At 63.1% G+C, this 23,818-nt stretch overlaps 9 protein-coding genes across 9 annotated transcripts; 3 read left to right on the top strand and 6 right to left on the bottom strand.

Annotated features, from left to right (window-relative positions):
* Nucleotides 1–52: 52 nt before the first annotated feature.
* On the bottom strand, nt 53–2,809 carry Q8F55_004287 (uncharacterized protein; the record flags this gene model as incomplete). Its single annotated transcript, XM_069352807.1, has 9 exons — nt 53–464; nt 501–592; nt 628–985; nt 1,019–1,041; nt 1,088–1,131; nt 1,174–1,239; nt 1,275–1,291; nt 1,336–1,911; nt 1,947–2,809. 9 exons carry the CDS (start codon nt 2,807–2,809, stop codon nt 53–55), a joined length of 2,451 nt encoding a protein of 816 aa, XP_069210225.1.
* Nucleotides 2,810–3,859: 1,050 nt separating this feature from the next.
* Q8F55_004288 (uncharacterized protein) lies at nt 3,860–5,601 on the bottom strand (the record flags this gene model as incomplete). Its single annotated transcript, XM_069352808.1, has 2 exons — nt 3,860–4,861; nt 4,912–5,601. 2 exons carry the CDS (start codon nt 5,599–5,601, stop codon nt 3,860–3,862), a joined length of 1,692 nt encoding a protein of 563 aa, XP_069210226.1.
* Nucleotides 5,602–7,076: 1,475 nt separating this feature from the next.
* On the bottom strand, nt 7,077–9,401 carry NOC2 (Nucleolar Complex 2 protein; the record flags this gene model as incomplete). Its single annotated transcript, XM_069352809.1, has 3 exons — nt 7,077–8,521; nt 8,567–8,690; nt 8,736–9,401. 3 exons carry the CDS (start codon nt 9,399–9,401, stop codon nt 7,077–7,079), a joined length of 2,235 nt encoding a protein of 744 aa, XP_069210227.1.
* Nucleotides 9,402–10,193: 792 nt separating this feature from the next.
* HRD1 (E3 ubiquitin-protein ligase hrd1) lies at nt 10,194–12,648 on the top strand (the record flags this gene model as incomplete). The annotated part of the gene is made up of 6 exons (XM_069352810.1): nt 10,194–10,331; nt 10,371–10,463; nt 10,528–10,589; nt 10,628–10,718; nt 10,757–11,060; nt 11,096–12,648. 6 exons carry the CDS (start codon nt 10,194–10,196, stop codon nt 12,646–12,648), a joined length of 2,241 nt encoding a protein of 746 aa, XP_069210228.1.
* Nucleotides 12,649–12,896: 248 nt separating this feature from the next.
* Nucleotides 12,897–13,775, bottom strand: Q8F55_004291 (uncharacterized protein; the record flags this gene model as incomplete). Its single annotated transcript, XM_069352811.1, has 6 exons — nt 12,897–13,043; nt 13,142–13,358; nt 13,398–13,470; nt 13,519–13,595; nt 13,668–13,688; nt 13,744–13,775. The coding sequence occupies 6 exons, from the start codon at nt 13,773–13,775 to the stop codon at nt 12,897–12,899; spliced, it is 567 nt and encodes a 188-aa protein (XP_069210229.1).
* Nucleotides 13,776–14,782: 1,007 nt separating this feature from the next.
* CMK2 (Calmodulin-dependent protein kinase cmk2) lies at nt 14,783–16,233 on the top strand (the record flags this gene model as incomplete). The annotated part of the gene is made up of 5 exons (XM_069352812.1): nt 14,783–14,949; nt 15,143–15,262; nt 15,303–15,401; nt 15,457–15,702; nt 15,750–16,233. 5 exons carry the CDS (start codon nt 14,783–14,785, stop codon nt 16,231–16,233), a joined length of 1,116 nt encoding a protein of 371 aa, XP_069210230.1.
* Nucleotides 16,234–16,736: 503 nt separating this feature from the next.
* cpc2 (40S ribosomal protein RACK1) lies at nt 16,737–18,120 on the bottom strand (the record flags this gene model as incomplete). Its single annotated transcript, XM_069352813.1, has 4 exons — nt 16,737–17,156; nt 17,305–17,500; nt 17,666–17,885; nt 18,012–18,120. 4 exons carry the CDS (start codon nt 18,118–18,120, stop codon nt 16,737–16,739), a joined length of 945 nt encoding a protein of 314 aa, XP_069210231.1.
* Nucleotides 18,121–19,278: 1,158 nt separating this feature from the next.
* On the top strand, nt 19,279–20,326 carry Q8F55_004294 (uncharacterized protein; the record flags this gene model as incomplete). Its single annotated transcript, XM_069352814.1, has 2 exons — nt 19,279–19,366; nt 19,416–20,326. 2 exons carry the CDS (start codon nt 19,279–19,281, stop codon nt 20,324–20,326), a joined length of 999 nt encoding a protein of 332 aa, XP_069210232.1.
* A 1,126-nt stretch (nt 20,327–21,452) lies between these two features.
* Q8F55_004295 (uncharacterized protein) lies at nt 21,453–23,600 on the bottom strand (the record flags this gene model as incomplete). The annotated part of the gene is made up of 11 exons (XM_069352815.1): nt 21,453–21,552; nt 21,601–21,703; nt 21,756–21,927; nt 21,971–22,069; nt 22,108–22,292; nt 22,337–22,571; nt 22,619–22,938; nt 22,984–23,089; nt 23,137–23,279; nt 23,327–23,468; nt 23,517–23,600. The coding sequence occupies 11 exons, from the start codon at nt 23,598–23,600 to the stop codon at nt 21,453–21,455; spliced, it is 1,689 nt and encodes a 562-aa protein (XP_069210233.1).
* Nucleotides 23,601–23,818: the final 218 nt, after the last annotated feature.

Raw genomic sequence — 23,818 nt, forward strand, 5'->3', positions numbered from 1 at the left:
TTATCTACGCGGCCAGCGGCCGACTGTCCCACTGTCCCACTGTCCCTCTCCTCTACCTCACCGTGACCTCGAGCTGGGCCGGGCACGATGCAATGTGCGCCGGGTGGCCGGGGAACACGCCAGGGTGGGGCGTCACGACGTCGCCGGCGTCGTCCTCGTCGGCCTCGTCCTCATCCTCGGCCTGCTCCTCCTCATCGTCCTCCTCGCTGCCCTTGCTCCCCCCCTCGGACGTGACGCTCGTCGCCGTCGTGCAGCTCGCGACCGACCCCGAGCTCGCGGCGACGACGCGCCCCGCGCCATGCGGCACCACCATCATGCTGCTACTGTCCGACGCTGGGGGCTGTGAGCTCTGACACGGGTCGTCCCTAACATTTGCAAAGTGTTCGGCGCGCGGCGTCGGCTGCGTGTCGCCCTGCGCCGGGGCGCCGGGCTGCTCGCGGAACGTCCAGCCACGGAACGCGAGGCTGCAGTGTCAGCTTGGGCCCCGGGCCGCGGCTCACCCCTTGCGGATCTCGAGGAGGTGCGGCCCGCTCTTGCCGTCGCCTAGGAGCGGGTCGCGGATCTGGAGCGCGCTGTTGGCGGGCGCGAGTGGCTGCATGGGTCAGACGCGCCCGGCAGTGGACCCACCTCGTCGGGAATGTCCTCGTCAAAGTGCCGTGTGTCGTCTGGCGTCACCAGGTTGGGCTGGTACGGCGGCGTCTTGGACTGCAGCGTCGCCCAGTCGATGCCAAAGAACCACGGGTGGGCCATGAGCTGCTCGGCGCCGTCGGGTGATAAGAGCGTGGCGGGGCTGACGGGGTGCAGCGCGTCGGCAATGTGCGACGAGCGCTGCTCTGACACGCCCGTCACGGGGTTCTTGCCGCGCACGCTTGTTGGCGAGCCCAGCCGGTCCTCGGGCTCGCAGAGTAGTTGGCGGATAAAGTCGATGCCAAAGTGCGAGACGTGGGGCTTGCGCGGGAACTTGAGCGTGTCCTTCCATTCGAGGCTGGGGTTAGTGGCGCCCGACGAGGAGGCTTACATCTTGACGCGTGCCTCGTGCCGCTGAGAGGGTGAGCGCTGCTACGGTGAGCTTTGGGGACGGACGCACCGAGTTGCCGATGAATGGTGCGCTGCCAAACATGGCCTCGTACACTGGTTGTCAGCGAGTGAATGCGGCGAATGTGGCACACTCACGAATCACACCCAGACTCCACCAGTCGACACCGAACCCGTATCCTTGTCCGCGAATGACCTCGGGCGCTGGGGTCAGTAGGGCGTTGGTGCACCTCTCTTACCCATGTACGAGTTTGTTCTGCGCGTGGTGAGCGCTGCGCCAGAGGATCTGCCACCACTCACCCGCAGATGGTGTATGCCAACCGACGGCGGCTCTTCGCCTTGAGCCTGAGTATCGACCTGCTCTTCTCCCGCAGCGACCCCACCCCGCTGCCCTTTGTCTCCTCGCGCCCTGTTCTGCGCTTTCTGTTCCCAAACGCCGGCTTGCTGAGGTCAAACCCGTGCCGCTTGAGGATGGTTCGGCGCTGCTGCTCGTAGTAGGCCGAGTCGTGGCTCCAGTGCAGGTCGGTGGCGAGGCCAAAGTCGGCGATGCGGATGTGGCCCTCGCTCGTGAAGAGGAAGTTGTCGGGCTTTACATCGCGGTGGATATAGCCCAGCGCGTGGACCTGTTGGAGGGCGAGGATCATCTCGGCGGCGTAGAACCGCACCACGGCCTCGGGGAGGCTGATGCGCTCCATGAGCAGCGTTAACAGGTCGCCGCCGCCCATGAAATCGAGGACGAGATACAAGCTGTCCTTGTCCTGGAAGGCGTGGAAGAGGCGGAGGATCCAGGACGGGCGCGAGTCGGTGCCGTTGGCTGCTGACGAGAGCAGGTCGCGCTCGGCTCTGATGTGGCCCTCCTGGCCCATCTTGAGAAGGCTACCAGTCAGCACGCGCTCGCGCCGGCAACCTACTCCGACTTCCTCAGCTGCTTGATGGCGACGAGGCGGCCGTCGGGCCGCGTCTTCTCAGCGGCGATACGGACGACGCCGAACGCGCCCTGGCCGATCACGCGGCCGATGTCAAAGTGGTCAATGTCGACGACGTCGCGGCGGAGCATCTGGCGCTTGGCGTCTGGCGCCGTCAGGTTGTGGTAGTACTGCTCAAAGTAGAGGGCGGCGCAGGACGCGCGCTCCAGTGTCTCGAGGGCGGGCCGGGGCGTGTTGAGCGTGCGCGACGACGCGCGGCTCGTCCGCCCCTGGCTCGGTGGGCTCGGCGAGTTGGGCGTCGACGACGGCGGCGTCTGCGGCGGCACGAGCGCGAGGTCGAGCGAGAGCTTGTTGATGACCCGCGGACGCTTGGTGCGCACCGTGCCGTGCGGGTACTCTTCTGGGTCTGCGGCAGCAGCAGCAGTGGCGACCGCAGCGTCGAGGGTCACGCTCGGCGCGGCGGTGTCGGGCGGCGAGGGGCCGGCGGGGCCGGCGGCGGTGCTCGCCTCTGCCGCGCCCACCTCGTCCACCGCCGCCACCGGGGAGCGGGGGACCACGACCGGCCGGCTCACGCCCTCGGTCTCGGTGACGAGGTGGTCGGGGTAGACATTTGGCCTGCGGGCGTCGATTAGGCCGAAGAGGGTGCGCGGCTCGCCGTTCTGCCCCTGTTGTGCGTCGTCGCGGTCATGGGCCGAGAGGGACGAGTCGGAGGTAGGCGTGGTTGGCGTCGTAGGCGTGGCCGTTGCGTGAGTGGTGCTGCCTGCTGCTTTGAACCCCAGAGTCTCGCTCACCCGTCGAGGCAGAACCATGCCGAAGATGCTGGCCCAGCGGGACCACGGCCGCTCCATTGTGCGGGGGGGTGGGTGCTGGCGTGAGTTATGGGCCGAGGGGGGAGCTTACGGCGGGGCGGCGACGGGGGGATCGGCGAATGGGGTGGTGTCGATAGGCTAGCGGCGACGGCGATGCGCGCGAGAGGGCTCTGGGCGGGGGAGAGGGTGATTCGACGACGACGAGAGCGACGAGTAGGGAATGGAGAGAAGCATTGCGGGTCTGTGATGCGTGGTGCGTGTTGACGAGTGGGTGGTGTGTGCGGGTGAGCGAGGGGGAGCGAACGAATGAGCCCAGGAGCGTGAGCAGGACCCGCCGAGACCGACCGGCGCGGAGTGTCTGTGTGCGCGTGTGCGCGTGCAGACTTTCAGTCTGTGTACGAGACGAGGCTGGGCGCCGCGCCAGATCGAGCCCCTGCGCAACGCGATCGCGATCGCGGTCGCCGTCGGGGGGTCGCCACCGCCGCCGCCGTGTCGCCGCCGTAGCTGTGCAACGCGCACTGCATCCCCTCCCCCCTCCGCCCCTTCCCCCCCCTCCCCCCCGCATGGACGTGGCGTCGCAATTTTGAAACCTGCGTCTCAGCGTCTCTGCGTCTCTGCGGCTTTGTGTGACGATCCGTGCGGCGCAGAGCCGCCACCGACCGACTGACCGACGGCGCTTCGACGCGCGCGCCGATGGCACCCGAGACAACAACAACGACGGCCCTGCGCCAAACTGCCACACTCCGCCATCAAGCTCGGTTTCAGCGTCCACCAGGCCACCAGGCCACCATGGCCTTCCTGGTCCATGTACTAGACTCGACGCCGCGGCCACGGCGATGCAACCCCCGCGCTCAATCACTGCCCATTCACACCCACGCACACCCCGCACGGCCCGCTCGCCCCGCCCGCCCACTCCGCCCGCCCCCGCCGCCCGCACGGGCCACCACAATCGTCAAGACAGCCGAAGAGCCCGGATCATCGCTGGTGTATATGAACGTACAAGTCTATGTATTTTACCTTTCGTCTACTCGGACACGCGTACACTCTCCAAACTATCCCCTCCCTGCCTAGCCTGCCTGCTGCCTCCACCTACATTCGAAGAATGTCGCGCGCCGTCTTGCCCTGCGGGCGGTACTTTTGTCCGTGTTCAACCTTGACCGTAGCACGAGCATGAGTCGCGGTTGCAACACCTCCGTCGAGGGTAAAGTCCTCGTTCTCCAGTGCTCTAGAGCGCCCGCTGACAGCAGACATGAGCGGTGTCGTCCCCGTCCGCGTGGGGTGCAGAGTGTCAGGCGACGAGATGGCCAGCAAGAGGTTGGCCGCCTCCTCGGGGGCCATGTCGCGGCCGTTGGCCGTCGACGGCGGGGGCATGACGAGGTCGGGCGGCGACGGCTGCTTGCCCGACGCCGGGCCCTCGTACGGCGACGCGTTCGAGTCGAGCGCGCCGCCAAACAGCGAGATGTTCTGCAGCGGGGCCATGAACGGGCTCGGCTCGGGCGGGCCCGTGGCCGAGCTCGCGGTCGACGCCGACGACGGGTGGTACGTGAGGAACGGCGACGTCGGCGACGGGGTCGGAAAGGGCAGGTAGATGTTTGGACTCGGGCCTGCGCTCTGGCGGTTGTGTGCCGGTGCGGCCGACGAGCGCTGCGACTGGGCCGACGACGCGAGGAGCGACGCGATCGACGGCGGGTGGGGCGACGCCGTGCGGGCCGAGCTGCTCGTGTCGTCGTGCGACACACGTTTCGACGCCATGGCCAGTGGCGGTGGCAGGTCAAACTCGGGCTCGGTCTCGTTGGGGTCGGGCGACGACAGCACCGTCGTGTGGTGCAGCGGCGGCGTGACGGACGGCGAGGGCGGCGTCGACGACGCGGGGGCCTTGCGCGCGGCGTAGCTGCCCCCGTGGGGCTGGATGGGCGTGTGGGCCGGGCGGCGCGGCGGGCTGTCGTCGAGCTCGTCCATGTCGACGTCGTCGTCGCTCGGCCGGCGCTTCTTGTACGTCCTGGGTGCCGAGGGCAGTCCCTCTAGCCGTGTCTGCATGTCCTCGACCTGGGCCTTGAGCTCGCGCATGTGCTCGACTGTCCGCTCGAGGACCTAAGACGCGTCGTCAGCGGGGTCCCCCATCAGCAGACCATGCCACCCACCTCGAGCTTGAACTCGCCACCCTTGCCGCCAGCGCCCTCGCCGCCGAGACCCGGCACCATCTCGCGGAGGTCACTCAAGGCCGCGTTGATCTTCTCGCGCCGCCGCCGCTCAATGAGCGAGTGGTTGGCCTTGCGCAGCTGCTCGCGCGACATTGGGCGTCCCCCGGGGCCAATCTTCTGCGCCTGGGCTGGCGGTGCGGCCGGCGCAGCTGCTGGTTTGGCCTGGATCGCGCGCTTGGCGCGGACGGGGGCGCGCTGCGCGTTTTGGAGGCGGGACGGGTCGTACTCCGAGTCGCCTTCCTCTGCGTGGCTCGACGGCGAGGCCGACGACTCGGGGGCCGGCGACGCCGAGGACCGCACGTCGGTGTACGACTTTCGCTTGCGGTTGGACGACATGGGGACCGGAGGGGGCGCCATGGAGGCGTACACTACTGATGATGGTGGGCGGGGCGCGCGGTGCTGCTGCTGGGGCGGCAGGTGCGAGTGCTGCTGCTGTGGCGAGTGGTAGCGCTGGTGGCCGTGGCCGTGGCTGTGGCTGTGACCTGGTGGTGGTGCGAGGTGTGCGCTCAACGAGGTAGGGACGGTGAGGCTGAGCGAGTGGAGGCCAAAGGTGGGAGAGGTGGGAGAGACAGAGACCGAGACGGAAGTCGACGTCGAGGCGGGGGCGACTGGCGACTGTACCCAGGCCATGACGATGGAGGGAGGGAGGGGAGCGACGGGTCGGGGGGTACAAGGTGGGGGATATACAACAGCACCACTGTCGTGTGATGCGCGCGCCGCAGCCAAGGCAAGCCCAGGCAATGACGGGGGTGGTCGTCCCCCGTGGGTGTTGGTTGTTGAAACGTGCGTCTGGCGGCTCACGCACGAGGGTGTCAGGCGACCACTACGGGCGGGCTGCCGGCCAACAGGCGGACTACTACTTGGGCTTTGGGCCACGCCGCCGTGCCGCGCCTTGGCAGACTTGCAAGCCCCTCTGTACAAGTGGAGCCGGTCGTCGGTCGTCGGGTCGACACTGGAGAGTGTCTGAGGCCTGAGGTGAGTTAGTTGGACGCCGCCAGCCAGCGCCCGCCAGACCGACTCACGAGATGCGTGGTACGCTGGCGTGGTCGCTCGACCAACGTTTGCCACCTTTGTGTTTTGTGTGTGTGCGTGCGTGTCTGCGTGCGTGCGGGGCGGGGTATGCTGCGTCGTGGGTCGTGCGTTGTTGACAAGACGGCGATAGCACTGTTTATATTCCACAAGCCGGTGATGTCTGTAGCTTGTAGCTTGTGCAGTAGTGTTCGCGTGACCACCGGCGCACCTGGTATTTTTCTTCCAGGCATGAACGAGGCGAGGCGAGGCAGGGGAGGGGAGGGGGAGGGGGAGGGGAGGCAGGCCGGGGCTGAGCACGAGGTGGTCGTCTGAGTGTGTCTCGTGCATGCATGGCGCTGCCGTGGCCCGGCTGGGCCCAGCACATACCGTAGAGCGTAGCAGAGCAGAGCAGCCCGGCCCAGCTGGCCTCGCCTCGCTCTCCCCGCGTCCTGCGCCGCTGCCAGCCAGCCGATAGTTGAGGAATGGCCAAGCGGGCCGTGGCAGCCAGGCAGCCAGGCAGGCAGCCAAATCGACGAACGAACGTGCGTGAGCAAGTTAGACGAGCCACTTGGCGTGCACTATCTATGGGCACTCGACCTCGTGCCTGGCGCACTGTGGAGACCCCGGGCCTTGCATTGGCCGTGGCGGTAGTGGCGGCCGTCGTGGGCTCGTGGCCGGCCTGTCTCACTGCGGCGTTCTACAACGCTTGCTCACACCCACCACACACGAGGGATACGTCGGCGCGCGCTACACTTCAATCTACTTCCCGTGCAAGCCCCTGGCAGCACCCCAATCCCGTGCATAGGGGCCCGGTGGAATGAATCAACCAGGTGCCGAGATAATCACGTGATGTGTCCACCACAACGCGTACAACGCCCAACGGCCACAGACGGCAAGGCACGGCTATTCCGTTTCGTGGCATCGACCTCTTCCTCGTTCAACCACACCGACATGTCACCAAATCTCCCTCCCATGCCACCAACACTCATCCCATGCCACCACCCCCACCGCGCACGTTTCGAAACGACCATGCATGAATACATACAGCCTGCATCTTACCAGGCACAGACCAAACCCACTCTAACCGGGCCCGCCTACTCGTCATCGCTCTCCTCGCGCTCCTCGCGCAGCGCCTTCTCAACCTCGCGGCGGCGCTGCTCGCGGACCTTGCGCTGGATCCGCATCCAGCCACCGAGCGGTGTTGCTTCAATCTTGGTGTTCTCGAGGAAGCGAGACACCTCGCCGCGGTCACGCGGAGCAAACGAGACGTTGCGACGCTGTCCCTCCACCCACGTGCGGTTCGCGTCGAGCTTGTCGGCCAGCACCTTGAGCTGCGTAGACACCTTGGGGCTTCCAGCGGTACCCCGCTTGATGTGCCGCCTGATCGAGGTGACCACTGGTAGCGTGATCTCAGGGAACGCAATGTTCTTGGCGACCTGGGCATGGTAGTCACCAAGCAGGAAGACGAGCTCCTCGCCCAGCGTCTCCTGGTACACTCGCGTCTTGGGGTAGGCCGCGGGCGCGCGGATAATGTACGCCAGGTCTAGCGGCTTGAGGGTAGCCTTCTTGGGGTTGGAGCGGCGGAACTCGGCCGAGTCGAGAATCTCGAGCAGGAATGGCGCGAGCGGGATGTACGTCTCGGTGAGCGACACGAGGCGGATAAGCGACGACAGAACGTGGAAGCGCAGGGGGAAGTAGCGCGACGACGGCAGCAGGCGCACAAGACCCAGCGCGATCTGCGTGAGCGGGTAGATGAGCGGCTTGAGCGGGCTCTCGAGGCCGCCGCGGGCACGCTGCGTCTCGACGCTGGCCGCCGAGGCAAGCACCTGGGACCAGAAGTCGATGGAGTGGACAAACGCCCAGTTGTAAACCGCGCGGAACGCGGCGCCGTCCTCACCGCCCTTGCCGGAGGTCGACGAGCGAACAACCGTACGCAGGTGCACGGCGAGCATGCGGATGAAGGTGAACGCGTGCTGGTACGCGAGCTGTGGCTCGATGTTGTAGAGCTCCGCTGCCGTGTTTTTCATGAGGTTGAGCGAGGGGAGCGTGTGGACACTCGTGTGGCGCATGGGCGGGACGAGCGACTTGTAGATGTTGCGCAGGGCGAGGTCCTTGACAGCCTCGTCGCCGGCGACAAACATCTTGCGGATGGCAAGGAACGCCGCGACACGCACGCTGTCACTGGCGCTGGACCACAGGTCGAGGAGGACCTTGAGGTAGGCGCGGAGGTGCTTGCGCGCGTTGAGGACCCAAGGGAGGAGCTTGGCCGACTCGGCGACAGCCATGGCGAGGAGTCCACCAGCCTCGGCCTCGTCGCTGCTCGCACCGGCGAGCGCCGAGGGAGTCGAGGGGAGCGACTTGATGAGGTGGAGGAGGGTCGAGAAGTGGCTCAGCACCAGGCGGTCGAGGTTGGCCGCCGACGCCTTCTTCTTGTCCTGCAGGAGCTTTATCCTGCCAGTGGGAAGGACCTTGAATGGCATGTGGTGGCCCAGCACGACGGGCGTGAACTTGAGAGCGGTGAGCACGAGCTTGTTGAACACTGTGAGGGTTAGTGGCTGGTTTGCGGCAGATCTCAGCCACTTACCAGCGGCACTCGGGATGGTGTAGCGCGACTCGGAGCCATCGCCCTGCTCCTCATCCGCCTCGTTCATGTGCGCGGCCGCACGGAACGCCTGCGTCATCTTGCGAAGCGAGCGGATCGAGTAGCGCTGGGCGTGTCAGCGGCTATTTGAGATCGCACAGTAGCCACTCACCTTGAGCATGCTCTCGCGCCAGAGACGCAGCATCTTCATCGTGACAATGATCTTGGGCGCGGGCGTGTCGTCGTCCTCGTCATCCTCATCCATTTCGATGTCCTCGTCGTCCTCATCGTCACCCTCATCCTCGTCCTCGTCGTCTTCCTCCATGGCGTCGGCGCGGCCCTTGCCCTTGCCGAACGAGAGAAGGCTGGGGTCCTCGGCCTTGAGGTGCTTGAAGAACTCGGGGTCCTTCTTCTCAAGCTCAGCCATCGCCTTGGCCATGGCGGCCTCGTCCATCTCATCGTCCTCCTCCTCCTCGTCTCCATCTTCCTCGTCCTCGCTGTCTTCCTCGTCCTCGTCCTCGCTCAGGTCCTCGAGGTCGGAGGGGTCGTCGATCGGCACGTCCAGTCCGCCGGCGCCAAACAGCTCGTCGACCGTCTTGGCAACACCGGCGACCTTTCCGCCCTGCACCTTGCGGGGGTTGATGTCGTCGTCGGCGTCCTCATCCTCGTCGTCGGAAACGGCGTGCTCTGGTCGGGGAGCGCCGCGCTGGTGCTGACGCTGGGCGACCTGGCCCTCAAACTTGCGCTTCGACTCCTTTTGTGTGCGGCGCTTCTTGATCGTCTCTGTCAGCTTGCCCGACGAGGCAAACTTTTTGAACTGCTTGGACGGGCGACCCATGGTGGTGGTGATGGGATGTGTGGTGGAGGGTTGCAACACTCGACCTCACTCAAACACTTCAAATCTTTCGAAATCTTGTCGCAGTGTGGAGGCCCGCAGAAATGCGCACGCCTTTCAACCCGAGTTAGGCACGTGATAACATTTAGCGGGCCTTATTTCATAGTCTGGAAGAACGCCGCTCTTTTGCATGCTGATGCATTAGCTCATTAGGTTGGTTTGAATGGGCCAAGGCAAGAGCTGGAAAGGTGGACAATACGATGCACGCAGATGCACCGCGGGCAGAGGAAGGAGCAAGAGAGTGGGCTGTCTTGGGACGGGACTGTCAGTGGGCGTTGTTGAATGAGGCAAGGCGTTGCCGCCGGCATGCTCTCAACTCGAATGCATCCTGCTCCAACTGGCTATGTGCAGTCTCTCGAGAGCGGCCAAAGCCTTACGTTGCTGATACGCCGTCTCTGTCGTTATGAGCGGCTGCACAGATGAAAAGGCGACGGAAATTGTGGCAGCTTGGTTGTACCACGGTTGCTCCTCCACGTCATGACGCGTGGTGCCTCGCCACTGTCACAAGTCACTGGCGCGGCTCGTCGTCGTCGTGCGGGCGGGTCCAACACATTCCATCCCGGCACTCTCACTGTCGACCGACCACCACAAACAACTTCCCTTCTCGCGCATCGTTCTCCTGTCACTCATTCACTACCCGCATTGCATCGCATAACGTCGCCCTCAAGCACTCCCCACCCATCTCCGTCAGAGTTGCCCCATCCCACCGCGCATTAGTCACCCCAAGCACCCACCATGCCCGTGTCGCGCCTCGCGGCGTTCGGCCTCCTCTCGACCGGACTCGCGGCGGGCGTCGTGGGCAACGCGCTCAAGGAGCGGCCAAACTTCTATGCGGCCGCAGTGTCGGTCGGGCGGAGCAGCGGCGCGTTGTTGGTGCGTCATTGACAAGCTCGTGGACGCTGACAGCGCCAGATACTCGGCAGCTTCCTCCTCTTCCTCACTATTTGCACCGGCGTGCTGTGGAAGCGCATCTTCTTCGGCGAGCTGCGGCCGATAGAGTACGAGGTGAGTTTTGGCCTCGGCTTCCCTGCCGTCATGCTGGTCTTCGCGACACAAGCTCACATCGCAGCACCTCTTTGAGCGGCTATGGATCTTCCTCACAGAGTCGCTTCTGGCGCTCACCATCTTCGGGTAAGCTGCCTCGCTCTGCGTCTTCATCTGACAGCCAGGACCGCCTTCTCCATCCCCTTCGCGCTCATGTACGGCCTCCTCGTGTTCCTCAAGTGCTTCCACTGGATCACGGCAGACCGGGTCGACTACGTGAGTACTGGCCGCGCCCACCCTTGCTGACCGCCCAGGTCGACCAAATCCCCCCACCCGGCCCGCCGCTGAGCTTCCACATCCGTATCACGGCAATCACCACCATTCTGACGCTCACCGACATCGTGTTGTTCCTCTACTCGGCCGAGTCGATCGTCGTCGACGGCGTTTCGGTCATGATCCTCTTCACTTCCGAATTCGCGATCCTCTTCGTGTCGATCCTCGGCACTTGGGCGAGATACGGCATAGCCGTCGCAGACCTGCGTCGTGCCCAAGGGCGCGAGGACGCCCCCGCGTGGGAGCAGAAGAGCATGTACCTCTTCTACATCGACTTGGCAGTCGGTGAGTGCCCTGGTTGATGCCCCTGCTGACGCCAGACTTCTCCAAGCTCCTCATCTACCTCGTGTTCTTCATCGCCATCCTGATCAACTATGGCCTGCCACTGCACATCCTGCGTGACGTCTACATGACGCTGAGGAGCTTCATCTCCCGCGCGTCCGACTTTGTGCGCTACCGACGGGCAACGCACAACATGGACCAGCTGTACCCCGACGCGTCGGCCGAGGAACTCGAACGTCTGGGAGACAAGACGTGCATTATCTGCCGCGAGGAGATGGTCGCACGTGAACCCGATGCACCAGGCGACGACGGACCCAACATGACGCCCAAGAAGCTCGTCTGCGGCCACATCTTCCACTTCCACTGCCTGCGGACATGGCTCGAGAGGCAACAGAGCTGCCCAACCTGTCGTCGTGACGTCCTCAACGTGACCCCTGTACCCCGTCGTGATGGGGCTCAGCAGCCTCCACCTCCTGCTCCAGGTGCGGTCCCCGTTCCGCCCGGTGCCGCCCACCCCAACCACCCACCAACGCCCGAAGGTGCGCGTGCGCTCGAGTTTGAGGAGTACTTCCGCATGCCGGCTGTCAACGGTGATGCTCCACCACCTCGTCACGCGCCGCCAGGAGCCGGCCCAACTGCGGCTACGAGGACAGCGGCCCCAGCAGCCGCCGCGATCGAGGAGACGAGTGATGCCAGGCTGCAGCGGAGTATCTGGGGCGCACCGATCACCCCAGGCCGGTTCTTTGCACCGACACCAGTTCCGCGCACCGCCCCTGACCAGGATCAGGCCCGCCCTGCACCGGCACGGGCAGGATACCAGGACGGTGCGACGCCGGGACCGAGCGGTCTTGTGTCTGGAACCACCACGCCCCATTCGTCGCAGTCGCCGATCGTCTTCTCGTCCACTGGGTCGCCTCGGCGCAGTGCTGACGCGGCGGCGGCGAACCAAGCTCAGCCGCCTGCGCCGGAAGTCGTCGATGACGATGTGCCGAGGTATGACGACGACGACATCCCAATACGCGAGGCAATCGCGCGGGCTGCCCAGCAGCGTGCGGGCGGACCAGCCGCCTCGTCCACGGCGCCAGCGCCAGTACACGCTGCACCACCGCACACCTCGTACAAAGAGTACGATCCTGTGCCGACTCACCACCCGTTCCTCAGCCCTGTCGCGCTGCCACCTCCGCATCTCCGGCAGGTCACGCAGCTGTCTCCTCCCGTCGCCGGGCCCCGCACCCCCGAGGCTGCACGTCGCATGTTGGAGGAGCGCCTCGTTTCCCTCGAAAACATCGACCGGGCCGTGTGGGGCATCGTCGCCGAGATGGGCCGTCTGAGGAGCGCGTGGGAGTACCAGGACAGCCCCCATGCGCCGGAGCATATCCGGTCGCCTCCTGCTCGACGCGCAGCGGCGCCCCCGCCTGCTCCCCCGACAACGGCGCCCCCGCCTGCTCCCCCGGCTGAGGCGCCCTCGCCTGCTCCCCCGGCTGAGGCGCCCCCACCTGCTCCCCCCGCAATGGCGGCGTCGCCTGCTCAGCCGGTCGTCGCGCCCTCGCCTGCTCCCTCCGCAGAGGCTCCCTCCGCTGAGAGATTGTAGACCACGCATGTGGGCGACATGCACGTAGCTAGTAGCTTCAACTTTTGCATTGTAATGTGTCAACGTCTGACTTCTAAAACCAAAATTACACCCAGAGGCCTGCACCGGCGCCGTCCCATCCTCCGCCGACGGCGCCCTCGACCTCGCCCTCCTCGCTGCCGTGCTCATCAACCTCGTCCTCGTCATCGTCGTCACTGTCGTCGTCGCTGTCATATGCGCCGCCCGCGCCCTCTGCCCAGGCCAGGGCCCTAGTCCTGGCGATCAAGGAACGCCGCGCCGCGGTCATTCTCAATCTTGCGGACAAAGTTGTCATACCACCTCTGGAAGACCGAGAGCGGGATCGGCGTGTCGGGCGTGAGCGGGCCCTCGCCAAAGCTGTGGAGGAAGTTGAACAGCTGGCGGGCGTCAGGGGTCGTCGGTGCAGCCGCACGCCGCCGTACCACACCTCTCCCTTTGCGCCTCTTACGCGCGACCTCTCGGACCGGACACTTACGTTTTTGACAACCTTGTCGGCCACCTTGCCGACGTCGACGCGCGCGGCCACCTCCTTGCCCTGCACGGGCTTTATGCCGACCTGCACTGCCTCGACCTGCTCGAGCGGCGCAATCTCAATGCCCAGCTGCGCCGGCGCGGACGCCGTGCCGGCCGACACGCCGGGCGGGAGGTGTGGGCGTACCTTGTAGATTGATGATGGGCGGGCGTTTGTGAGTCTGGGGTGAGTTAGCGGGCGAGCAGAACGCGCAACTCACGTTCCGAGGGGAAAGTAGTCGCCTCCGGGCCAGGCAAAGTGGACTGTCGCGCCGTAGCCTTCGGGGAAGGGGACTGCGGGGTGAGCTTGGGAGTGTGGAAGAGGAGGCGAGCTCGACTTACTCGTACCGAGGAGGAAGACGGTGAGATGGTTGATGTCGAACGGGTTCTCGAGAGGGAAGACAAAGTGGGTCTCGTCTCTGGAGGGAAGGTCAGTGGTGGGTCCAGGAAGTGGTGTCTAGGAAGCGCTGGTACACCACAACTGCACGCACATTTGCTGGAGGTTGGTCTGCCTGGGAGTGGACGTCAGCTGAGTACCAGGAGCAGCGGAGCTGAGAGCACACTCACACCAGGCGGCCTGCGACGATGGCTCCGAACATGTTGCTGTGTGAGTGAGGGGGGATAAGAGGCCGAGATCCGAGATGGGGAGGTATAAGACGCGAGATGGAGAGCAGCAGATTTGAAGGCACGCGCGGTCGACCGACTCGAGCAATATGACGCCAGCAGCGAGCGACCGGCGCGACCCACCTCCACCCGCCGCGCAGAGTGCAAGGTGCTAGAATGCTCCCGGGGGCCAGGTCCGGCGTGGCGGCCTCGCACCGGCGCCGACCAATCCTCGGCGCCGTGCCCGCCTTCGAGCGTCTTCGGCGCAGGGTGCGTGAGGCGCGTCGCGACGCGTCGGGCCGGCGGGGGCTTTGCACGCTGCTCGAGGTGGGCCACCCCGGCCACCCCGGCAAAGTCATGGCCCATTGTGCCCATGTGCCACGCCACGCGTACAATGAGTGAGTGCGAGTGATCGAGGAGCATCAGTGCGTTACGTCACTGCACATTGCTGGCTCTTGCATCAACTTGCCCGCCAGCCGACATGGGGAGCTGTTGCTGCGCTGTGCTAGCCAGTGTGCGAGGAATGCAAGCGGTGGCAGCCTACTGCTGAGACCGACCCGTCTTGCCAAGAGCAACATGGTGTTGTGTATGCAGAGCTCGCAGCAGCCAGCCGTGTGCCGATGTAGGTAGCCCACCGGCCCAGGCTTGCGTACTTCGTATTATTCTCTGTTTTTGGGCGTCACGCATCCCGCCATTAAACACACTCTCGTCATTTGCACAACACTGACAGACTACGCGACTCGGCCAGCTCGCGGGCACACACTGATCGACTATCGACATTGCATCTACATCGCATCTCTTGACTCTTTACTACTCTTTCAACAACTACTCTCATCGCATCCACCAAGCCGAGACCACGTCGCACCGGCCCTGCTCGCAACGCTTGCCTCGCACTACACTACACTACTCGACACTTTAATTCACACGGCGCGAACATTGCCGCCTGACCCTCCCTCCCCCTCACCCCCCCTCCCTCCCGCCTAAACCACACCCAGCAACCACAATGGGCTTCACATCCGCGCTCCGCGACCAGCTGCTCGCCCAGCCAAAGTCGTTCAACAAGAAGAAGCAGTACCAGCTCGAGGAGGTGCTCGGACGCGGCGGCTTTGGCAAGGTCGTGCGTGCGACGTGGTCCCCACCTGAAGGGGAAAAGAAGGATGTCGCGTTGAAGTAAGTGGCTGTGGGGCGCGGCGTCCCGTGGCGCCTGATGTGGTGCCCGCGCTGGCGACGGCGCTGGGCGCCTCGGGCTGCTGTCGTTGCGTTGGGGCTTGACGAGGCGGCGTAGCCGTCGAGGTAGTCATCTCCTGAGCGCCCACGACGACGTCGGCTAGGGCTCGCTCGTCGACGACAGCTAACGCCTCAGAATCATCCCCAAGAAGCTCGTAAAGGACCCCGCGACCGTCATGGACGAGGTCAACGTCCTCAAGGACCTCGACCACCCCAACATTGTCCACGTCTGGGACTACTTTGAGTCGCGTGACAAGTGGGTTACCTATGTAGTCTTGCTCAGTCTAACTCTCCAGGTACTACCTCGCATTCGAGCTGGCCAGCGGCGGCGAGCTGTTCGACCGCGTGACTGAGCGCGGACGCTTCACCGAGGCCGACGCCGTCGTGTGCATCCGGTGAGCTGGGGCTCTGTGCAAGCAGCAGTCGAAACACCGCCCTAACCCCTCGCAGCCAGGTCCTCGCAGCTACGGCCTACCTCCACGCGCACAACATTGCGCACCGTGACCTCAAGCCCGAGAACATTATCTACAAGACGCGCGACGAGGACTCGAAGATTGTCATTGCCGACTTTGGCATTGCCAAGCACGTCGACGGCGAGGAGGAGCTCACGTCGATGGCCGGTTCGTTTGGCTATGCCGCGCCAGAGATTCTCCTGGGCAAGCCTCACGGCCGCAAGGTCGACATGTGGAGCATTGGGTGAGCCGAGGCCCTGGCGTTGCACCGAGCGCAGCTAACCCTTATAGCGTGATCGCCTACACCCTGCTCTGTGGCTACTCGCCATTCCGCTCTGATGACCGCAACGAGCTCATCAGAGAGACGACCTCCGGCAGGGTCACGTTCCACGAGAGATTCTGGAAGCACGTCTCTCCGCAGGGCAAGGACTTTATCAAGCAGCTGCTTGTTGTCGACCCCAAGAACCGTATCAGCGCGGAAGACGCGCTCAACGACCCATGGATTGGCGGGGCCGGTGCCGGCGACGAAGACCTGCTGCCCGGCATTCGCGAGAACTTCAACCCCAAGAAGAAGTGGGCCGACGCGATTCGTGTCATTCGTGCCACGAACAAGTTCAAGTCGGCCACGCCCAAGGAGAAGCCCGAGTTTAGCAGCGACAGCGATTCCGAGGGCTTTAGGACAGCCGAGGAGGATGAGGGCGAGCCTCCAAAGCCAGCCAAGGCGGAAGCTGGCGCCAGCGGCCTCGAGAAGGCCGTGAAGAATCTCAAGGTTTAGTTGTTTCTTGTTGTCTCTTGTCTCGATCAGCGTGGCCATAGAGCGAGATGTACTAGTAGCTAGAGCGTGGTGTGGGGGTTGTGATAGACCAGATACATGAGTCTTTGTGGTCAGCTTGTCGACAGATAATATTGGTGATCGCGTCCAAGTGTACAGTGCGTGTGAGTGAGTTCCGTACGCTTCAAGGCATGACCTGAAGGAGCGTCCGAAATCGTGTGCTCGACACTGTCCTCCTCTCCAGTTGACCAGACCAGGTGCTTCTAAGCCGATGCTTCTCAGCCATACACGCAGACAGCAGGAGAACGGATGACGGCCCACAGTTCTACACCGAAGCTGTCCAGCATGGCAACAGTCCCTCGCGTCCACGGGTACTCTTCTCCAGTTACCATGTGCTTCTTAGCCACGCATACCACGGCCCACCGTCATACACTGAATCTGTCCACCATGCCGACAGTCCCCGCATACACACATCTATCCATAAAGCCTGCATGCAAATGTACAGATTAGACGGTGACGACCCAGACGCGGACGAGGTTGTCAGAGTAACCAGCAAAGAGGGTCTGGCCGTCGGCCGACCAGGCAAGCGAGGTGCACTCGGGCTTGCGGGCCTTGTCGCCAAGGTCGTTGAAGTCGGGCTTGAGGTCGTCGACGATCGACTTGGACTCGAGGTCGAAGATCTTGATCGAGGTGGCGGTGGCAGCGCAGAGCCAGTAGCGGTTGGGCGAGAAGACGAGGGCGTTGACAATGTCTCCGGCCTCGAGCGAGTAGAGGTGCTTGCCGTCGTTGAGGTCCCAGAGCATGGTGATGCCGTCCTTGCCGCCCGAGGCAGCGAGCGAGCCGTCGGGCGAGACAGCGAGGGTGTTGATGTAGCCAGTGTGGCCGTAGTGGTTGGTCTTGAGCTTGCACTTGGAGAGCTCCCAGACCTAACGTTGTCAGCCATGTTCAGATACACGGTTTGTGGATGAGGGATCAGAGATCTTGGTGGATATGTTGTCTCACGGGCCGCGAGGCCTCTGAAGTAGCAAATATAAAGATAACATCATGTCCCGGGGATGCACAGCGAAAACTCACCTTGACGACCTTGTCCCAGCCGGCCGAGACAATGACGGGGATCACGGGGTTGGGCGAGAAGCGAACGCACGAGACCCACTCGGTGTGGCCATCCTCAACAATGTTGAACTTGCACTCGCCGAGGGTGTTCCAGAGCTTGATCGAGCGGTCACGCGAGGCCGAGACGATCTGGCGGTTGTCGGCCGAGAACGAGACGCTGAGGGTGTTAGTCGTCTGGGCGTGGCTCGTTGGCAGCGCGGAGCGTGGACAGGTTCACGCCGTCGAGTACATGGCACACTCGCAGACCGAAAATTGGTCCGCACCCGTACCCTTAAGTCGACGCGACCCTGTCCAAACGCCGCGCGCCATTGACCAAACTCACGAGAGGACGTCGCCGGTGTGGCCAACAAACTTGCGGGTGGTGAGGCCGGTGTTGAGGTCCCAGAGGCGGAGGGTCTTGTCCCACGACGACGAGAGGGCGAACTGGCCGTCCGAAGAGATGGCAACGTCCGAGACGAAGTGGTTGTGGCCGTGGAGGATCTTCTTGGGGAAGCCGAACGACGACTCGTCACGCGAGAGCTGCCACACAATGACGGTCTTGTCTGGGGGATGTCAGTCGAGCTCATCGTCGGACGGGGTAAAAAGAGTCTCAGGGACTGCGCCAGACAGCACCCAGAGTGAGGTATCTACCCCGACCCACCCCCACAGATAAGCAAGAAAAAACTTACCACGCGAAGCGGTGAGGATCATGTCCGGGTTCTCCGAAGAGGTCGCGATGGCGGTGACCCAGCCGGAGTGGCCGGCAAGAGATCCCTTGAAAGCAAGCGGCTCGCCCATTTTTGATGCTGTTGGTGGTGGTGTTAGAGGTGAACAAAGCTCGTTCAGTAGTCTCTCGCAGAGGTCGACGAGCTGTCAGTCGAAATCCCAGAGGGCGAGTGAGGCTGGATGCGATGAACGACGGAAGCAATTCGAATGATGCGCGAGGACTTTGTACAGGTATTGCTGCGTTTGTTGGCGGGAGAAATCTTTAACGCCGTGCGCACAGGTTTGTGGCGGAGGTTTGGTCTCGGGACCACGCGAACGCCACGTTCGCCTCCCTCGATCCCTCGATCCCGCGATCCCTTGCATCCCTTGATCCCTCGCACTTAACACAATCGTAGTCACCTTCACTGCGAGAGCAGTGGTCTTGGTCTCGCCTGCAACCTTGGCCCAGGCCGGGTTCAGGCGTGGCCATACTGCATGGCACTGCGTACCAGCGTAAAACAATAATTAAATATGTAAAATACATAATAAATCAGGCATTGCACTGTGAGCGAAGGTCAGCCATAGAAGGAAGCTTCTGCGGCGCGGGAACAAAGCCATCCACCAAAACAAGTCGAACAAGTGGGGAAGAGAGCCTCTTCGTCGACGTGTTGGCGCTATTTCCTTATTCCTGATCACATCACCTCCGCACATTGTCCGCGACGCATACCCCGGAGCTGACTGATCCTCATGGGCCGCCGGCGCACACGGAGCGCGTGCCGAGACGCGCAGAGGGCGAGCTGTGCCTCCACACGATAGCGTCGGGCGTCTTTCGCCGAAGGTCTTTGACAGTGGGGTCGGAATCTGGTAGACGCACGCTGCGGCCCAGTGACAGCAGTGGAAAAGTCCGCCTGACGCGCGTCGGGGGCCACCCGCCATGACCATCGGCCAGCGAGGACATTCAGGCACGGCCGCTGTGGCAGTGGCATTTCACGTGGCCGATGGTCTCGCGGCCGTCGGCCAGCACCCCGGCGTGCTCGGCACGCATGCCATCTCTAACGACATCCGCTTAGGACCCACTCTTGACGTCACGTCGTATCCCCACTACACTACGACTTTTCTGCCGGCGGTCACATCTCACGCAATGCGTATAAATGCAAGCGACGTGGAGCTGCTAGACGACAGCAACAAACTCCCCAACCTCGCACTCTAGCCCTCAGCCCCAGCCCCACCACCACCACAACAATCGTCAAAATGGCCCAGCCCGGAGACAAGTTCACCAAGAGCACGACCGCCCAGGAGGTTGTCGACACGTTTGCCGACAACGTCAAGGGCAAGTACAGTGAGTAGCTCGGCAATCTCCCCACCAGTCAGCCTCTGACGCCGCCTAGTCGTCATCACCGGCCCCTCGCCCGGCGGCATCGGCTACGAGACGGCCCGCGCCATCGCGACCAAGGAGCCCAAGCTCCTCGTCCTCGCTGCGCGCAGCCAGGCCAAGCTCGACCAGGCCAAGGCCGACATCCTCAAGGAGACGCCCAACGCCAACGTTGAGACTGTCATCCTCGACCTCGACTCGCTCGCGTCGGTCCGCAAGGGGGCCGAGGAGATCGCCGCCAAGGGCCAGCTCGACATCCTCATCAACAACGCCGCCGTCATGATGACCCCCTACGGCAAGACGTCGGACGGCTTCGAGACCCAGTTCGGCACAAACTACATCGCCCCCTGGCTCCTCACCAACCTCCTCCTGCCCAACCTCCTCAAGTCGGCCCACCCCCGCGTCGTCTTCGTCTCGTCCATGGGCCACCAGTTCGGCGACATCCGCTGGGACGACATTGACTACTCCAAGGGCAACGACTACGACAAGACCAACGCCTACGGCCAGTCCAAGACGGCGACCATCCTCAACGTCAAGGCCCTGGCCGACAAGTTTGGCTCCAAGGGCCTGACCGCCATCGCCCTCCACCCCGGCGCGATCCCCACCAACCTCGGCCGCCACCTCGAGGATGACGACATTAAGGCGCTCGCAACCTTCTTCAACGCCGACGGCACGCCCAACATGTCGCTCGGCTTCTGGAAGTCGATCCCCGAGGGTGCTGCCACGACCGTCACCGCCGCCTTCGACCCCCGCTGGGAGAAGCAGAACGGCACGTACCTCGTCAACTCGCAGGTCGCTCCCCTGCAGAAGGCGGGCGAGGAGATCCCCTACGGCACCGAGAACATCCTCGCGACTTGGGCCAACGACCACAAGGCCGCTGAGCGCCTCTGGGACCTCACGAACAAGCTCACCAATGAGAACTTCTAAAACCGCCCAGGGCTTGTACATAGATTATAGCATTGTCATGTAACGATAGAATTTGCTTGGGAGGGGAGGGGGGAGGGGGGAGCAGGGGGATGATTGGGGGTAGGGGAATGTGCTGGCTATGAGCTGGTTGCCTGACCAAGGAGCACGGAGGACTGGTATGGCTAGAAGCGACATAGGGAGAATGAAGCAGAAGACGACCTAGACAGGCTGGCGTCGCAGACCAGTCGACCGCAGCCACTCAGCTGCATCCAGGCAGTGCCACCCCTACCCACACAACACCCATCGCGCCGCACCGGCAGAGCACACACAGAGCAATGCATGCGGCATGCACCCGCAGCAGACCACTCCCTCCCCCACTCAACACGCAGGCCGCGATCGGCGAGCCAGACGATATCCACCGCCAGCCCATCTCGGCCGGCCGGAGCATGCCGCGCCGCCGAGCAAGTAATCTTATCGCCCATCTAATCTCTCCTCGGCGTCGTGGGGTCGTCTCCGGGCAGTCAGAGCGCTGAGAGGCGAACGCAGCGCCCTCCAGTGCTTATGGGCTATGCATACCTTCTCTCAGAGACACTGGGCGATGGAGAGAGTGATGGGTTCAGCTCCAGGGGTTGGACGCATCACGTGACTCGGTCCAGTGGCGGCCAGCATCTCTTGCTGCCTCGATATCTATTTCACATGTGTGCGCGCTGCGAGACCTGATAGAGAGGCGTCGGGTGTGGCACTTTTTTGGTAATTCCCCGGCTACCCCCACCCGCCGCAGGCCTGGACGGTCGAGAAGCTGCCCGCAAGTGGACGGGGACGTTGGGAGCCGGGTGCCATATCATGCGCGCGCAAGGTGTTCGGGTTCGGCGTTGGTGCCCTTTGGACCGGGTGGCTCGCATCTGTCTGAGGAGTGCGGGGTGATTGAATGAACGATCAGAGGTTCCCTCCAGACAGCGCTTGGAAGCCACGAGCTCGCCTCCATTGCATACTGTTGTGGCAAGAGACAATGGTTACACCGATTTGATTCATTCCAGTCTTCCTTTCCACTACGATTTCCTTGATGCCCCTATTCCCTACAACTTTCCAGACCGTCAATGTTACCCATAGGAAAGACAACAGCTCGAGCCCAAACCCCGCTCTCTTCTCACACGACAAACGTCGCCCTGTCGTTGACAGGGACGACCTCCACAGTCGCCTGCTCCTTCTCGATCGGGGTGGTGCCTTCAGGCGCGGACTCGGCCGGGCTTCGCAATGTCAGCACTTTTGCACATTTTCTACACCCCTCGACGTACCCAAAAGTGCCAAACACGTCGTACTCGTCCACCTCGCCGACGCCGGCGACGGGGAAAATCGTGCAGAGAGCGAGGTAGACGACACCGGCCGTTGTGAAAGCGACTGCGGCGTCAGCTTCGTGTCGAGGAGACTCAGGACTCAAGCTGCCACTCACAGGGGTAGCAGAGATAGTACAGCTTGGTGACACCATCCGGCACGTTGATGTTCTTGCCCACGTGTGCGATGAAACCTGGGAGGACAGGGGCCACGGCGCAAACCCACGCCACCGGGGCCCTCCAGTTGACACCTTTGTGGTAGTAGTAAATTGATGCGGGCGAGCATTCGTACTGGGATGTGAGTATGGGTTGTTTGAAAGGCGAGAGCACCCACCAAGTTGGTGAGCTTGATCTTGCGCTTGTGGACGAAGAAGTAATCGAACACCATGATGCCAGTGATGGGGCCAAGGAAGACACCATAGCCACCCATGACCTGGGAATGAGCGCTATGTTACACGGTCGAATGCTTACCGAGAGGAACGCAGACGACCCAAAGAGGAGATACCACGGGCACATGGCGACCGAAACAGCCAGCGTGAAGTATGCTCCACGGCGAATGTTGAGATACTTGGGCCAGATGGACGTGAGATCAACGCCACCAGAGTAGAGGTTGCCGGTGAGGTTGATGCCGAGTTGCGAGCAGGTAAAGGCAAAGCCTGTAAAGTCAGCTTCCGAAAGTCTAAGGTGGAAGCAGACTGACCACAGAAGAAGACAGCAGCGCGGGCACCGGGACCCCCGTTCTCCTGGATGGTCCGGAGAAGAATGTAAACTGTCCAGATGAGACCCTGCTTAGGATAGAACTGGCCAGCAACCGAGGCAAGAGTGATACCGATGAAGCATGTGAGGATGCCACAGATGGGGGCGACGATCCCGATGGCCATAAAGGTCTGCCTCGGGCGGCCAGCGAAACGCGAGTAGTCAGACTGGTTGAGAATCTATCCCCAGTCAGTGTCGGTGCCGCGTCTACCCGAGCCACACTTACGCCGGCGCAGAGGGATCCCGCCTGGGTAGAGATGCCATACAGGAAAGCCCATGCTTTGGCCGATCCAGTGGCGCGGGGCACCCCTACAAAGGAAAGCCCCTCAGTGGTGAGGAGGGGACCGGCGCCGTGAGCGCGAGCCAGGGACCAGATGAAGAGGCAGGAGCTGGCGACGAAAGCCATGCCGGCGCCCATCATAACGGGGATGCGGATACGCTCAGGCGGGATGAGGATGAGGGGGATGCACAAGAGGGTGAACAAGGCAAAGCACATAAAGTCGGCATTGTCCATGTATGTCGAGGCTGGGAGAGTGTTCTTCATGCCTGCGAGCGTGAGCAGTGGTCAAGAATGTTTCTCGGTTGACCTACGGTAGATACTGGGGAACATAGAGCCGAGGAAGACCTTGAGGCACTGGGCACCGAACCAGCCTTGGGTAGCGTTCCAGGTGATGGAGAGGATGATACGGTTCACAAGCTTGGTTACCGGTCAGCTCGCATCACAAGCATCAACTTGCGACGTACAGGGAAGTAAGCCGCGATCATGCCCCACACCACACGGTTCCACATGGGGAAGGAGATGTGCCAGTAGGCGCCGATGGTGGCGGTGCTGAGCATGAGGCAGGGGATGAGGATCTGGCCCACGACGACAACGGCCATGGCCTCGCCTATATTGGTTAGTGTTGGTGCTATGGTGCGAAGGCAGGCGACTTACCGACGGTGAGACCGAGACCCAGAAGACTCGCACCCTGCGAGAGGCCGCTGACATTCATGCTGGTGAGGACCCAGAGGCCTGTGTAGGTCCAGAACCCCCAAAGGCGGCGGTGAGCGGGGAGGGGGACATTGTCACGGTTGAGCTATAGCCTGTCAGCAGTTGGCCGAGTGGCAGATCAAGTTGCACGTACCCAGCGGTTGTTCTGCCAGACTTCAGCCTCGCCGTCCTTCTGCTTAACCTCGATTCGCTTGAGGAACTGTTCCCAGGACGGCATAGGGTAGTGCGTGTGGGGTGCGGGGGGTTGTGAGTGGGAGAGTGTGGGGCACTCGATGGCGAGACAGACCCGGACGACCGACGTCGAGATATTTATCGACGCGCACGACTGTCCCCTCGGCGTGTGGACACAGCGTCGCCGGAGTCTGCTCGGGGTTGGCCTGACCTGTTTGCAAAAGCCTCTCGCTCGCGAGGTTCAGAGGCGTGCTACCGATTTGA

This window comes from Vanrija albida, assembly GCF_041260175.1.
Source record: "Vanrija albida strain AlHP1 chromosome Unknown contig_3, whole genome shotgun sequence".
Taxonomy (NCBI): domain Eukaryota; kingdom Fungi; phylum Basidiomycota; class Tremellomycetes; order Trichosporonales; family Trichosporonaceae; genus Vanrija; species Vanrija albida.